Here is a 14,368-nt window from a genome sequence, read left to right on the forward strand (position 1 = left end):
CGGGATTGGAGTGTGTATATATATATACCACCGGGATTATATATATACCACCGGGATTATATATATACCACCGGGATTGGAGTGTGTATATATATATATATACACTCCAATCCCGGTGGTTAAACATCCGATTAGTTTTTATACAGTAACGACATGAAAATTTCAGAAAAAAAACACAATTTTGTATATATATATATAATGCGTTTTGTTTAAATATACTTTTTCACTTTTTTAGTCTTTTGGAAAATGTTGTTTGTGCTGTATTTAGACGCCTCTACCAAGAAATTTGTGTTGCATGCACACGTATAAAAATTGCGGTTTTTATCCAACGCAATCATACGTTTTAACGTTGTTTTCAATTTAGACTTATATATATATAGGCTGACATAGTTTCTATTTTATCTAACTTTGTCTTTGCTTTAAGTAATTAGCAAGGCTAGTACTAAGCAAGCACGATATTGTTGATTAAGTATTTCTACAAACACCTGTGTTTTTACCATCTGTAATACCGACACTATAGAGTTAAGAACTTCTCCTGAACTGATTTTTATTTCACGTTATGCAATGCATCTATAAGAAAAACCCTTCTCTATTCACATGTCCAAGGCCAACTAAAAGGGCCTTGTCAGTGTTTGTCGCTGTTAAAATCCACAGGTCTTTTGTTCTTTAAATAATTTGTAGTAGATCATATTTTGAAGTCTCTGTTCCGGTAAACTTTATTCACAACTTGCCTAGATTCAGAACGATATAGAGGTTGGCGGAGGATTGAGCACCCAAACAGTTAAACAACCACTCCCCAATCAACACGTTCAAAGTCAAGACCTTTGTCAGCGATTAACAGGTCGGTATATGGTGAAGCAACTTGTCTGTTGTTGAAGATCATATGACGCTTTTGCTTCCGTAATTGAGTTTTAAGGAATCTAATTGTGTTCAATGGAACTTTTTAGATATTAATATTTTTTTCCTCATAAAATATTCTTTTGAAGGACCGACTCGTTCAATCTTTAACGGACTCCTTTCGGATTTAAATTTGGTTATTCTCAATTGCAACGAACATAGCCGCTTGATCAACTGTTATTTTCCTTTTGTATGATCTACTTCTACCCACAATGAATCCCATTCAATAAACTGCAATGCCACCTCTCCGTAAACGATCTATACTCGTACCCACAAGAAAGACCATGCAATTAAAAATACTATTAGATCATTCACACGAACTACATACAACTACAAATATGACACAAATAACACGACAAAAACTACACACATAAGGTCAACCTTTGAGAGGTCAACACACTTTCTACACTAAAAATCAAAATGACAACCAATTTATTAACATGGGATGAGATGTCCGTCTATATATATCTGTTTCCTCTCTACTTTTATCTTAAAACATATGACACTCTAATAACTCTCATATGGATGACAAGCAAATTAAGGTTCTAATGCTCTTAAATGATTTATGTAATTTGCTTTTCAAATGTTTGGCTTATGAAGGTGTTTTCTTCTTCTTCTTCAGATACACGTATCAGTTACCCTGATCGGTATTATGCGTTTAACTAGAAAAGAAAGAATGAGCTCGAATCCATCATAACTTATAAAACGATAAAACACAGGCAGTTATCTCTAAAAAAGATGGATTGGACCAATAAAGAAAAAAAGTATATTTGATTAATTTCGCTCGTTGTTTGAAACACCAGACAAAACAGTAACATTAAATAAAATGTAATGTTTCTTCTAGACTTACACCAGAAAGCGCAAACACATTTCGTGGTAAAATCTAACAGTATTTCATTTTTAATACAGTTACTAGTAATGCAATATTAGTAGTGTGTATGTAGAGTTGCCACCGTCAATTGGAGATTTGTGCATGCAAAACAAATTTCTTGGTAGAGGGGTCTAAATACAGCACAAACAACATTTTCCAAAAGACCAACAAAGTGAAAAAGTATATTTAAACAAAACGCATTTGACTAACAGGTCGAACAACGGATGTTCTTAAACCATGCTGACTGCCAATTATGTACATGTATATACGAAAGATATTTTTTTTTTATCTTGACTCCGCGCCATACAAGTCAATATTATGTCAGTCGATGTGTCAGGTTCCATGCTTCATTTTTTAACCGTCATGACCATTGCATTATTTATGAATTGAAAATTTACATAAAAAATGTATATCATTTAAATCGTTACTACGATGCCGTTAATATTGATTCATACGACCTTCGGGGATTAGTACCTCTTCTGAACATTGTTTGTTTTTGTTTGTTTGGTTTTTTTTTTTCTATAGAGTGTTGCCCTCAATGACATACAGCCTATAAGCAACACACGTTGATATCAACGAGACGTGTCGCTGGAAAATACCGCATGTTTGTGGAGTTAGATAAATACCATGAAAACAGAAAGACGGATTCGACTGGAAATGGAAAAAAAATAATATTACCTTGAAAATATACTCCACTGTTCAACAAATGTACGAAACTCAATTTCAACATCCATATCTTCTTTTTACAGGCGATTGTGTATTTACCATCAATTAGAAATGGGTCAACAATTCAATCAGGTCAAGGTTCGCAATAGTAAACTGTATTAAATACTACCCGGAAGTATTGTGTACAAGATATAGTACCAAAACCCTAAAAATAGGAAAGTTTAAGTTTCCGGAAAAAATATTACAGTAAGTGTAAATAATAATAATTACACATTTAATATTGGGTAAAAGTATTGAAACTTATTATTATCGTAAATAAATAAAACTATTTAACCTAAGATATGAATGAAGAACTTTATGTGTATAACGTAATTCTAACGGGATGCGAGAACAGAAAATAAAATAAAAGCTATGCTAGAAAAAAAAGTATGAAAAAACATGATGTGTCTAAATATCTAGCGGTATTATGTGTAAGTTTATTAACATGTATGCCATCAACGCCATTGGGGTATATTAGTGCATTATTTTCAATAAATTAAAATATCTACAGAGTGGTGGTTCGTCTAAATATATGCTGGTATTGTTAAAATATCTTTAATTTAATTGTCTGTTATTCATAACTTTGCAATAAGATATTAATTAGCACATACAGCTAGTCCCATTGGAATACATACCAAACTTTTTTTTTATCTTCAAGTGTTTATCAAGCAGAAAAAAATGTATATGTTTACGGTTTTGTTATAAATCAGTTAGTTGGTGATCTCGTTTTTTTTGTCATAAATTAGTTAGTTGGTGATCTCGTTTGATTTGATTTGATTTTGTCATGTCGGGGTCTTTTAGGATCTTTTATAGCTACTATTAAGTATGGGGTTTTGCGCTCTGTTTAGGGCCATATGGCTACCTATTGAAGCTTACATCTACCTCATTTGGTTTTTGGTGGGTAGTTTTCTCGTTGGCACATCTCCTTATTGTTATATTATAGGCCTTGATTATTTCTGCGCATGTGCAATTACATGATAAGGGTATTTGTTAATTTTATTATAAAAAAAACCACAACAAAATGTTTAAGTTCTTAAAGTTACTTTCGATGCCAAATAAGGATTTTTTTTTCAGTTTTTACTTTCTAATTGCGTGTTATTTGGCATAATAAACCGTTTCAACGATTTTGGTTTCGAAGATAATATGTATATGGTCTAAAAAAGCTATATATCTATTTACCTTGAAAATATATCCCATTGTTCTCTCATTTCTCGTAGGTCTGTTGAGGTTAAATTAAATCGTTGATACTCCATTGCTCATTTTAATAGTGTATGAATATCAAATGACCTTCAGACTTGGATTACTGTATAAATATTTACAAATGACCAGTAAGCAGCTTATCTCACGTATGCATATTAACAACATCAGTATTCTGCTTATATTGTTTTATGTACAAATGATTACATTACATGTAATATATTTCATAAGAATCCGTACTTCTGATTGGCTGATGACAATCGCGAGGCATAAAAATGATTCCAAATTTATATTTTATTTCTCAACGTCATAACAATGCTTATCATTGAAAAGCTTAGTATAACTCGTAATTTTATGGTTGTAGTTTATAAATGTTTTATAAGAACTGAATGTTTCTTTTTGTATTTTTATAGGATTTTAAGTGCCAGTCTTTGTAAGAATCAGGCAATGTAGAAGAATTGCAAAAAAAAAAATGTTAGAAATATCTTGATAACTGTTGGTAAGAATGATAGCAAATAAGGGATTAAGCTACTCTTTATTGTTAATTTATAGTGCATTTCAACCAAATTATATCTTGAAACACTAAAACAGGAAAAGGAAACGAATGTTATATTCTTGAACCATTACACATTCTGAACTTAAATTACCGTAAACTTGAAAGGGTTTTTGTTTGTCATGTTTTTCCCATTGCCTAATTCTTATGCAGATTGGCAATTAATGGGTTGATCGTATGTACGTTTTTAGTTTGAGCGCATTCGATGCTTTATACAAAATGTGTTTATGTCAACGTTTTACACTCAAATACAATGATATAAACATTCAATTCATTATTATTTCACAAATATATGTTAATTAAAACCAATTGTTCAGAAAAGTTGATGGTCTTTCCACCTCAATTTCAAGGTCAATGGTCATGGATCTCAATTCAAAAGAAACCAGTTCTATAATATGCCAGATTAAGAAGTTATCCAACAAACACATTATTTTAAATATCTAAGGGGAGAAAACTCCTATATAAAGTCACTAGAGCACCTCGACCCAAATGTATTAGTGTGTGTGTCCTGTCTAAACTTACTACTGGAGGTGTGATCAATCTGATTAAAATTCAGACCTATATTAACTCGCGTGCTCGTACATATAAGCTCATATGAGTATAGCGAAATCAGAGAACTATATTTTAATTAGATTGGAGGTGTGATGATACTATTGTGATTAGTGAGCTAGGAAAACGAGCGCAAGTTCGAACCCTGACTGTACATGTGTTGAGAAGTAAACCGTTTGCAAGTTGGAAGTTAGAATATAAGTTAATTTCGAAAAACAATGGGAAAATAATCTACTGGTAGAATAATAATATGATTAAAGCGGTGAATTTTCTCCACGACACAATTTTTGTACGTTTCGGAAATTAAGTTTATCGACAGGTTGTAGGTATTCCCTAGGGCACTAATTGTGCCCCTTAAATAACAAACTTGTTCCTGTACTGTTATGAATCACAGTTTATGGCCAAACTCAGTAAAGACCGTCTAAATTCTATTTAATTGATAAATTCAACATCACTTACCGTTATCGTGATGATATTTTTTCCTTAATAAATCACGAATTTTCAAAATATACTGCCGAAATTTACCCAAAGGAACTTATTTTAAATAAATCAAATATTAACAGCAATAACTGTCCTTTCCTAGATTTAGTTAATTCAGTTTTACGACAGAAACTCTACACAAAAATTACGACAAAAGGGATGATTTTACTTTTTTCATTTTCTTATTTGGACGGGGATGTTTCTTTGCCACCCGTCGTACGGTGTTTATATATCCCAACTCGTTCGCTATGTTCGTTCCTATAGTCACGTTTTGGATTTCAATGAGCGTAATCTATGTGTTACTGGTTAATTATTAACTCAGGGATTTCGTTACCACAAATTACTTAAAACCTTTACTGAATTCTCCCATAGATACAAAGATTTGGTTTGTGAGTTTGGCTGTACCTTTAGAAAACTTATTTCAAACGGAATAGCACATCCTAAATTTTACGGTGATGTTGTTACCGAGCCTGGACATTTCGATACGATCCGGGTAAACTTATCAATACTTTAAATAAACTTATTCTAAAAGGTTAACAAGTCAACACTGTAATAGAACTTTGAATATTGTTTTTATTGGTATAAATATTGATTTTGTTATAGGTAAATTAAAACCATACTAAATGTTATAGTTATACACATATGCACTTTCACGGTACTGCAATCTGTCGATACCTATATTTTGGCATTGCACAAGGTCATGTTTTTCTCTGACTGTTAATGAAGTCTTTACACTATATCCATTGGATGCTGTATGTGTATTTATTGATATTTTAGTCTTAGATACATGATTGTTTTATTAGTTGTTATTGGCTTTGAACTAGCTATAAAGTGTGAACATTGAGGTGGAATGCTGAAAAAAAAACTGTTAATAGAAAAGATCTTTATAGTACATATAGATCCTGGCATATATGTGTCTGACAATTTATACAAAACTCTATAATAGTCTTTCATTTTAAAAGATGTTTACAAGGTAAAATAATTTTTTCCCCTATTTTTCTCTAAAAGTAAAAAAAAAAGAATTTCCCTACCTACCTACCCACACCTGAGATTAGTGGGTAGGGTTTGGGCAAACAGAAATATTTTTAAGTCTGGCCTAACTGCCAGTACTCTCAGATCTGTACTTTGTGTCTTTTTTTTTGTTAGGGATGTATGAATACCCTGCCACGTCCGGTCTGTGTTTTTGTTAGATGTTTTGCACCGATCTGATGAGTTAAGCTCTTTTCAACTGATTATTCTAGTTTGTTATAATGTTGTGCTGTAACATACACCACTGTCCCAGGTTAGGGGAGGGTTGAGCGCTCACAAACATGTTTAACCCCCGTCAAATTCTTTACGTGCTTGTCCCAAGTCAGGAGCCTGTAGTTCAGTGGTTGTTGTTGGTTCATGTCCGTCATATTTGTTTTTCGTTTTTTGTTAATTCATTCATGACCAATAGGCTAGGCGGAAGTTCGTTCCAGTTTGTAATGGTTCTTAAGAAGAAGTCTATTGAATTGTTTCATATTTTTCATGTCGGGGCCTTTTATAGCCGAATGTACGGTATGGGTTTTTTCTCATTGTTGAAGGCCGTACGGTTGTCTATAATTGTTTACATCTACTTTATTTGAACTTTGGTGGATAGTTGTCTCAGTCAATAGCAATCATACCACATCTCCTTATTTTTTACATCTATTACAATTTGCTAAAAATCTTATGTCGATTACATTTTTTGGTTTCTGCGGAGTTGTGATAACAAGCAAAGTTCAAAATTTTTATAATGACCTTGACCTAAATTCACAGCTTAAGGATCAAGAACATCATATCAAAAGCCACTAGGTCTGTATGATTTACATGTGTGGTTTTTGAGTTACACGAACATACCACTCATGTCAAACACAAAAAGGGAAATAGCTCTAATTACATGTAATCGCTCCTCTTCTGTTCAATTTAACAGATCATCCCGAAGAAGTAATGATCATTTTTGAGAAAAAAAAATGAAGCAGTAACTTTTACACTTTCTAGAGAAGCGATAACAAGAAAACAGTATACGGGGAGATAACTTCCATACGGAAAAGTGTTCGATTAAAAATGTTGTGTTTCAAAAGCGCAGTAACTGTTCGATATCATATACCAATATCTTATCGACATGCTGCAGAACGAAAGCGACATTTCAGAAACAAACGTGGCGGAAGAAAAAAAGATTAATCAGAACAAAATCAAAAGGTGTTCCACGGAAAGGTGGAAAAACATAATGAGTATAGGAAATAACATTGCAGAAGGTACTATTTGTCCCCACCATATATATATATATTGAAATTCGAACAGCACAGTGAACACATCTATTATGTACCTCTCTATATATAATCATTATCCAATATGTCAGATATTATCAGTGATATGCCAGAACTTTTTTAAAAATTTGATCTTCGCACTCAAATAAGATGAAACCTAAGATGTCAGTTAAACGATCATCTATGACAACGCCACTTTTCGGCTCCATGACTTGGAAAATCAAAGTGCATAATACTTTTACCAAATAAACAAAATAAACCAAATGATGGCAAGACATTGGATGTCTTCTTAATGGGTTTAATATTTGCATGTGAAAAAATACATAAATTACTAAAATTGCCACTCTCAATATCCTCTTTTTTATGATTTAATTGTCCTGTAAAATAGAAAGAAATTTCCTTCACGAAATATAGTATGACAATGTTTAAGATATCACAGTGGCATTGCAAAATATGTTCATGAACTTAAGTAATCTGTTTCTTTCATTTGCTTGCATCTTCGCATTTAATTTTTTCCAAAAATGTTTTTTTTGGAAATGTTGCTCAAAAACGAAATAGAGAACTTCATTAATTCAACATTTGGTAAATCGTTACCGTGTCTCAATTCAATATACAATCTTCCATGCACAGATCTTACAATTTCACACAGTAGAATAGTTTGATCCTTGTTCCTAGTGAGGCAAACGATTTAGGGCTTGGGAGTCGAGACCTCAGCGCGGTTCAAGAAACGCAATGATTGTTTAAGGCGAAACTGGCGTAGCAAAAAAATGTTCTGACAGCATTCATTTTATAGATGCAAAAAGTCGAATTTATTACAGGTTTGATTTTATTGTTGTATGCATCACTCCCAGTGATAAACACTTGCACATACAGGTGTGAGCAAAATTGACAATGATAAAAAATATTGGTTCTGCATAAAGGGTTGACAAGGACGAAGGGCAGATATTTCTGCTGTAATTGAAAAAGAAGTATTTGTTGAAGAGGGGGCTCTTACGGATCCCTAAAGTTGTTGTTGCAATGGAAGTTCATTTTTTAATGAGTGCTTAGAGCAGGCCGCTCTCCTTAGACGAAACTCAGCAGTTGTTTTTCACTTGTTCCGTTGATTGATAGCGTTTGATTTTGTCAGTTTTTTTATGGACTTCCCCTTTTTGAATTTGCCTTGGAGTTCTGTATTTATGATATACTTTGTTGCTCTTTCCACTCGGACGTGGTTGCGTATTTATTTATCCCGCATAGCCAAACGGACGCCCTCGTAAGCATGTGTGGGAGAAGCCCAGGGATGGCGATGTTTCAATACTGGAAAAGGACTTATGTTAGATAGGGAAATAATTGATGTATTGCAATAGATCTACTGACGAATCCCTAAAAAAATCGTTGCAATGGTTCTTGAGCGTGCGTAAAGCATGTCACTCTCCTACATAATGCATCAGTTTTTACGTCCCCATTCTTTTTGGACGTGTAGGAGAATGGAATACGTACATACCAAATACATCCAATTGCCAAACGAAAAAAAAAAAAAAAACACCCCTCCCCACTCGGCATGGGATTTTCTTCCGGACGGAATAATCGATATAGCCATACTAGTATTTTAAAACAGTTTAAGTGTTGTGTTGTTTTAGAAAAAGGAACACAATACATAGTTCTTGTCTATGAAAAACCCAGATTTGTGAAACTTTAATTATGAAATGGTGACTTTTCAGAATGCGCATTAAATAAGCAACGGGACGGGTGTCACATGTGGAGCAGAGTCTGCTTATCCTTTCGGAGCACTTGAGATCACCCCAGGTTTTTTTTGTCGGGTTATGTTGCTCCGTCTTTAGTTTTATATGTTTTGTGTTGTATACTGTTGTTTGTCTTTTGTCTTTTAAGTTTTTTTTCATGGCGTTGTCGGTTTATTATCTACTTATGAATTTGATATTGTTTTTTGACTTGTTCTGTTGATTGATAGCGTTTGATTTTGTCAGTTTTTTACCATTTGGTATCTTTCGCCTTTCTTTTTTAAATCAATACATTTGAAGGTTCCAAGCCTATGCGCTTAGGACATATGTGAAAAGATGCATGAGATTTGCCTTTCAACTCCGTTAAGTATAAAACCGTGACACCTCGAACTAAACTCCCTCAAAAATAGGATTATATTTAGTTGTCACTATTTACAAATAATTTGTTATATAAAACGTAGTTACATTTGTGTGTATTTTTTTCATAAAGTTTGAATTTAGATATAAGTTTTTCTTTAGAATGATACTAATAATAATTCTAATTTTTAATCATATAATAATTATTAGCTCACCTGGCCAGAAGGGCCAAGTGATCTTTTCTCATCACTTGGCGTCCGTCGTCCGTCGTCGTCGTCGTTAACTTTTTACATTTTGAACTTCTTCTAGAGAACTACTGAATGGAATAAAACCAAACATGGCATGAATGTTCCTTATGAGGTGCTGACCAAGTTGTTACTTTGTAGCCGATCCATCATCCAAGATGGCCGCCAGCGGGCGACTTCGTTTAACATAGGACCCTATGGACAATACATACAAATGTCTTCTTTTAGAGAACCACTGAATGGAATGAAACCAAACATGGCATGAATGTTCCTTATGGGTTGCTGACCAAGTGTTGTTACTTTGTAGCTGATCCATTATCCAAGATGGCTGCCAGCGGGGGACTTAGTTTAACAAAGGACCTTATGGACAATACATACAAATGTCTTCTTTTAGAGAACCACTGAATGGAATGAAACAAAACATGGCATGAATGTTCCTTATGAGGGGATGACCAAGTGTTGTTACTTTGCAGTCGGTCCATCATCCAAGATGGCCGCCAGCGGGGGACTTAGTTTAACATAGGACCCTATGGGAAATACATACAAATGTCTTCTTTTTGAGAACCACTGAATGGAATGAAACAAAACATGGCATGATTGTTCCTTATGAGGTGCTGACCAAGTGTTGTTACTTTGCAGTCGGTCGATCATCCAAGATGGCCGACAGCAGGGGACTTAGTTTAACATAGGACCCTAAAGGAACAGTGGCGGATCCAGAACTTTTTGTAAGGGGGGGGCCCGCTGACTGACCTAAGGGGGGCCCGATCCAGTCACGCTTCAGTGATTCCCTATATAATCAACCAAATTTTTCCCACGAAAGGGGGGCCGGGCCCCCCAGGGCCCCCCTGGATCCGCCTATGAGGAAATACGTACAAATGCCTTCTTTTAGAGAACCAGTGAACTGAATGGAACCAAACATGGCATGAATGTTCCTATTGAGAAGTTGAACAAGTGTTGTTACTTTGTAGCCGAACCATCATCCAAGATGGCCGTCAGCAGGGGACTTAGTTTAACATAGGACCCTATGGGAAATACATACACATGTCTTCTTTAAGAGAACCACTGAATGGAATGAAACTAAACATGGCATGAATGTTCCTTATGAGGTGCTGACCAAATGTTGTTACTTTGCAGTTGGTCCATCATCCAAGATGGCCGCAAGCGGGGGACTTAGTTTAACATAGGACCCTATGGGAAATACATACAAATGTCTTCTTTTAGAGAACCACTGAATAGAATGGAACCAAACATGACATGAATGTTCCTTATGAGGTGTTGATCAAGTGTTGTTACTTTGCAGTCAGTCCATCATCCAAGATGGCCGCCAGGGGGGGACTTAGTTTAACATAGGACCCTATGGGAAATACATACAAATGTCTTCTTTTAGAGTACCACTAAATGGAATAAAACCAAACTTGGCATGAATGTTCCTTATGAGGTGCTGACCAAGTGTTGCTACTTTGTTGCCGATTTACTGTTCAAGATGGCCACCAGGATATTTTATTAAATTACGGGACCAATTTTAAACCAAATTTGGCCTCAATCATTATTTGGGTATCTGTTATGATTTTTATCTATCTTTACATGATTTCTTAAACCAAAGGAGAGTCAGGTGAGCGACACTGGCTCTTTAGAGCCTCTAGTTTAATTTTGTCTGAAATAAATTTAGCCCAAAAATGCTAAATCAGCATAAACATGTATGCGGTAGAATTGACATGTGTTTACATTGATTGTTCATGCGTATACATTAACTCAGCATCAGTATTGTCATACAGCTTGCGCGTTCATAATGGATTTGTATTCATACCGATTCACAGCATGTTCTTCTACATCAATAATGTACTTTTAGATCACACTTCAAATGTATACATCATTTAGGGATAATGAATCACATCACATAAGATTACAGATAATGAAACTAAATATTGAATGGATTTAGTCACAAGAAAACATTCGTTATAACACGCACTGTTAATTTTGTAGGTTATTTTGAAAAATGTAACCTTTTGAAAGATAAGTAGCTTTTAAAATAATTAGAATCATTTCAACACGCACTGTTCATTTTGTAGAAAGCTATAATTTTGAGAAAATTTAAAGCTTCTTAAAAAAAAAATTCTGCAAAATGTTTGTTTTATTACTTTCAAATATGTATTCAACAAACTTCACGTGATTTAAATTATATCAGATCCATCGCTTCAAAAATTATCACATTGATTTTTATGATTCATTCTCGCATAGTTATGGTGGTTCGAAATTTTACAGCAAAGTTCCAAAATGTATATGAATATAGTCGCTGAAAACGGCTATTTCTATTTAAATACATAAGCAAATAGGTTTGATTGAATCTTAAAATACAAACAATTCTATCATAACCTCGAAAATATTTCCCATTTCATACAAATTCCCGAAGTGCTTTTTCAGTATCTACATCGGTTTACAATTCATACTGCATTTATGTGAGTATCGTTGTGAACATGTACCATTTGTTAGTGCACTGACCAAAATAAATAGGGGAAGTTGAGACATAAAAAAGTAGTCTGGTAGTTAGCACGTTCGTGTTGATATGAAATATCATTGATATGCTCATTTTATGTAAATTTACTGTCTATTGAATATTAAATTATTGGAAACACTTAGGTTTGTTATACCCATGCATGATAGATTCCCTTAGCCGTATTTGACACCCAGGCATGATAGATTCCCTTAGCCGTATTTGACACCCAGGCATGATAGATTCCCTTAGCCGTATTTGACACCCAGGCATGATAGATTCCCTTAGTCGTATTTGACACCCAGGCATGATAGATTCCCTTAGCCGTATATGACACCCAGGCATGATAGATTCCCTTAGCCGTATTTGACACCCAGGCATTATAGATTCCCTTAGCCGTATTTGACACCCAGGCATTATAGATTCTCTTAGCCGTATTTGACACCCAGGCATGAAAGATTACCTTAGCCGTATTTGACACATTTTTTCCGAATTTTTTTTAATGCTCTTCAACTTCGTATTTGATTTTGCCTTTCGATTGTTTTTATTCTAGCGCCACTGATGCATTTTATGTAGACGAAATGCGCGTCTGGCGTACACAATTTTAAGTCTGGTACGAGTTGTTTTGTATTAAAGACCGACACATGTAATTCATGTCCCTGTCCAATGTCAGAAACCTCGTCAAAAAATTTTACGAAGAGGACAGGTCTCTGAAACATTTTAAACTTCGGTAAAGGAAACAAAATTAATTGTTCTTATAGTTTTATTTTTGTTACTATATTTTCGTTAAGATTTTTTTTCCACAGTGATCACCGAGGGTTCCAACATTACGTCAAATCCAAAGTTCCAAAATGTATGAAATGTCATCGAGAGTGGTAGAACTATGACTGTTGTATATCTTAATTTGAAGAATATCTAATGTGAAAAAAAAACACAACAAAAGTTAATACAAATAAGTTTTACCTTGAAAATATGCTCCATTGTTCTTCAAATTCCTGAAGTCCAGATTGAGTATCTACAACTCTATTCAATTCAAACGACATTTTGTAAATATCCTAACAGGTAACTATGTAAGTTCATTAAGATATTTAGCATCATGATTGTATTGTTTACTTCATCCTATCTTGAGATATAATCATTAAAAGGTTACATTGATCAGTCGCATTCTCTTCTAAAGGCAGACACATTTTAAATTCAACCTTGTTTGCTATGTTCATTATGAAGTGTAGTGTTTCTCTAACCTAATATACTATGCACTTTTATATATACGCTCGTTTCTAAAATTCTACGTAATCAAGATAGTGAAAATGAGAGCAAAAATTGACCTAGGTAGGATGAGGGAAATGAATTATCAAAACCAGACATTTGCATCGGTTTTGCATGATTTATGAACCAGATTGTGAGTAGAGCAGTTCCACAAAGTGTGTTCTTGTATAAGTCAGCAACCGATATAAGACTGTTGGGCGGCTCAGCAGGTTAAGCACATTGAGCCTGTTCTCGGCTACAGGGACCATTCTATGATAAAAAATATTATTGCTTACTATCATTTTTTATTTTTATATTTGTTATAAATTTTACTGTTATATTCAGTTTAACATAAACTCATCATAGATATCAGAATGAAAACTGTGTACGCCAGACGCGCGTTTCGTCTTCAAAAGACTCATAAGTGACGCTCGAATAAAAATGATAAAAGAAAGTAATCTATTCATGGAGTAGAAAATCCTTAGTATTTCGAAAAATACAAAGTTTTGTTAACAGCTTAGAAGTATAATTTATAATTATGACCAATATCAATGATCATAGTTCATGTCAACACAGAAGTGCTGACTACTGGGCTGGTGATACCCTCGGGGAGGAAGTTAAGTGCTTCTACTATACTGATTTTTATGGTTTGTTCTTTTTGCTTCGCATCACGGTGCGGAGCTATTAGTTTCAGTCGATATACACGCCATCTTGAAATAATTACTTATCACATATAGATTCTGATTGGTGGCTTTATGATGCGGCTGAGATACAGCAACAGCTATTGGCT

At 34.2% G+C, this 14,368-nt stretch overlaps 1 protein-coding gene across 2 annotated transcripts in view; it reads right to left on the bottom strand.

The window, feature by feature from the left end:
• LOC127734393 (thyrotropin-releasing hormone receptor-like) overlaps positions 1–13,550 on the bottom strand; it is a 51,942-nt gene extending 38,392 nt beyond the window's left edge. The window contains exon 1 of one of the 2 annotated variants that reach the window (XM_052244232.1): positions 13,297–13,550. In XM_052244232.1, coding sequence (XP_052100192.1) covers positions 13,297–13,376 — 80 coding nt within the window. In that variant the 5' untranslated portion in view covers positions 13,377–13,550. Of the gene's footprint in view, positions 1–2,446; positions 2,570–13,296 lie in introns of those variants that run through there. The other variant, XM_052244233.1, reaches the window with a different exon arrangement.
• Positions 13,551–14,368: the final 818 nt, after the last annotated feature.

The sequence above is a fragment of the Mytilus californianus genome, unplaced genomic scaffold (assembly GCF_021869535.1).
Source record: "Mytilus californianus isolate M0D057914Y unplaced genomic scaffold, xbMytCali1.0.p SCAF_3, whole genome shotgun sequence".
Taxonomy (NCBI): domain Eukaryota; kingdom Metazoa; phylum Mollusca; class Bivalvia; order Mytilida; family Mytilidae; genus Mytilus; species Mytilus californianus.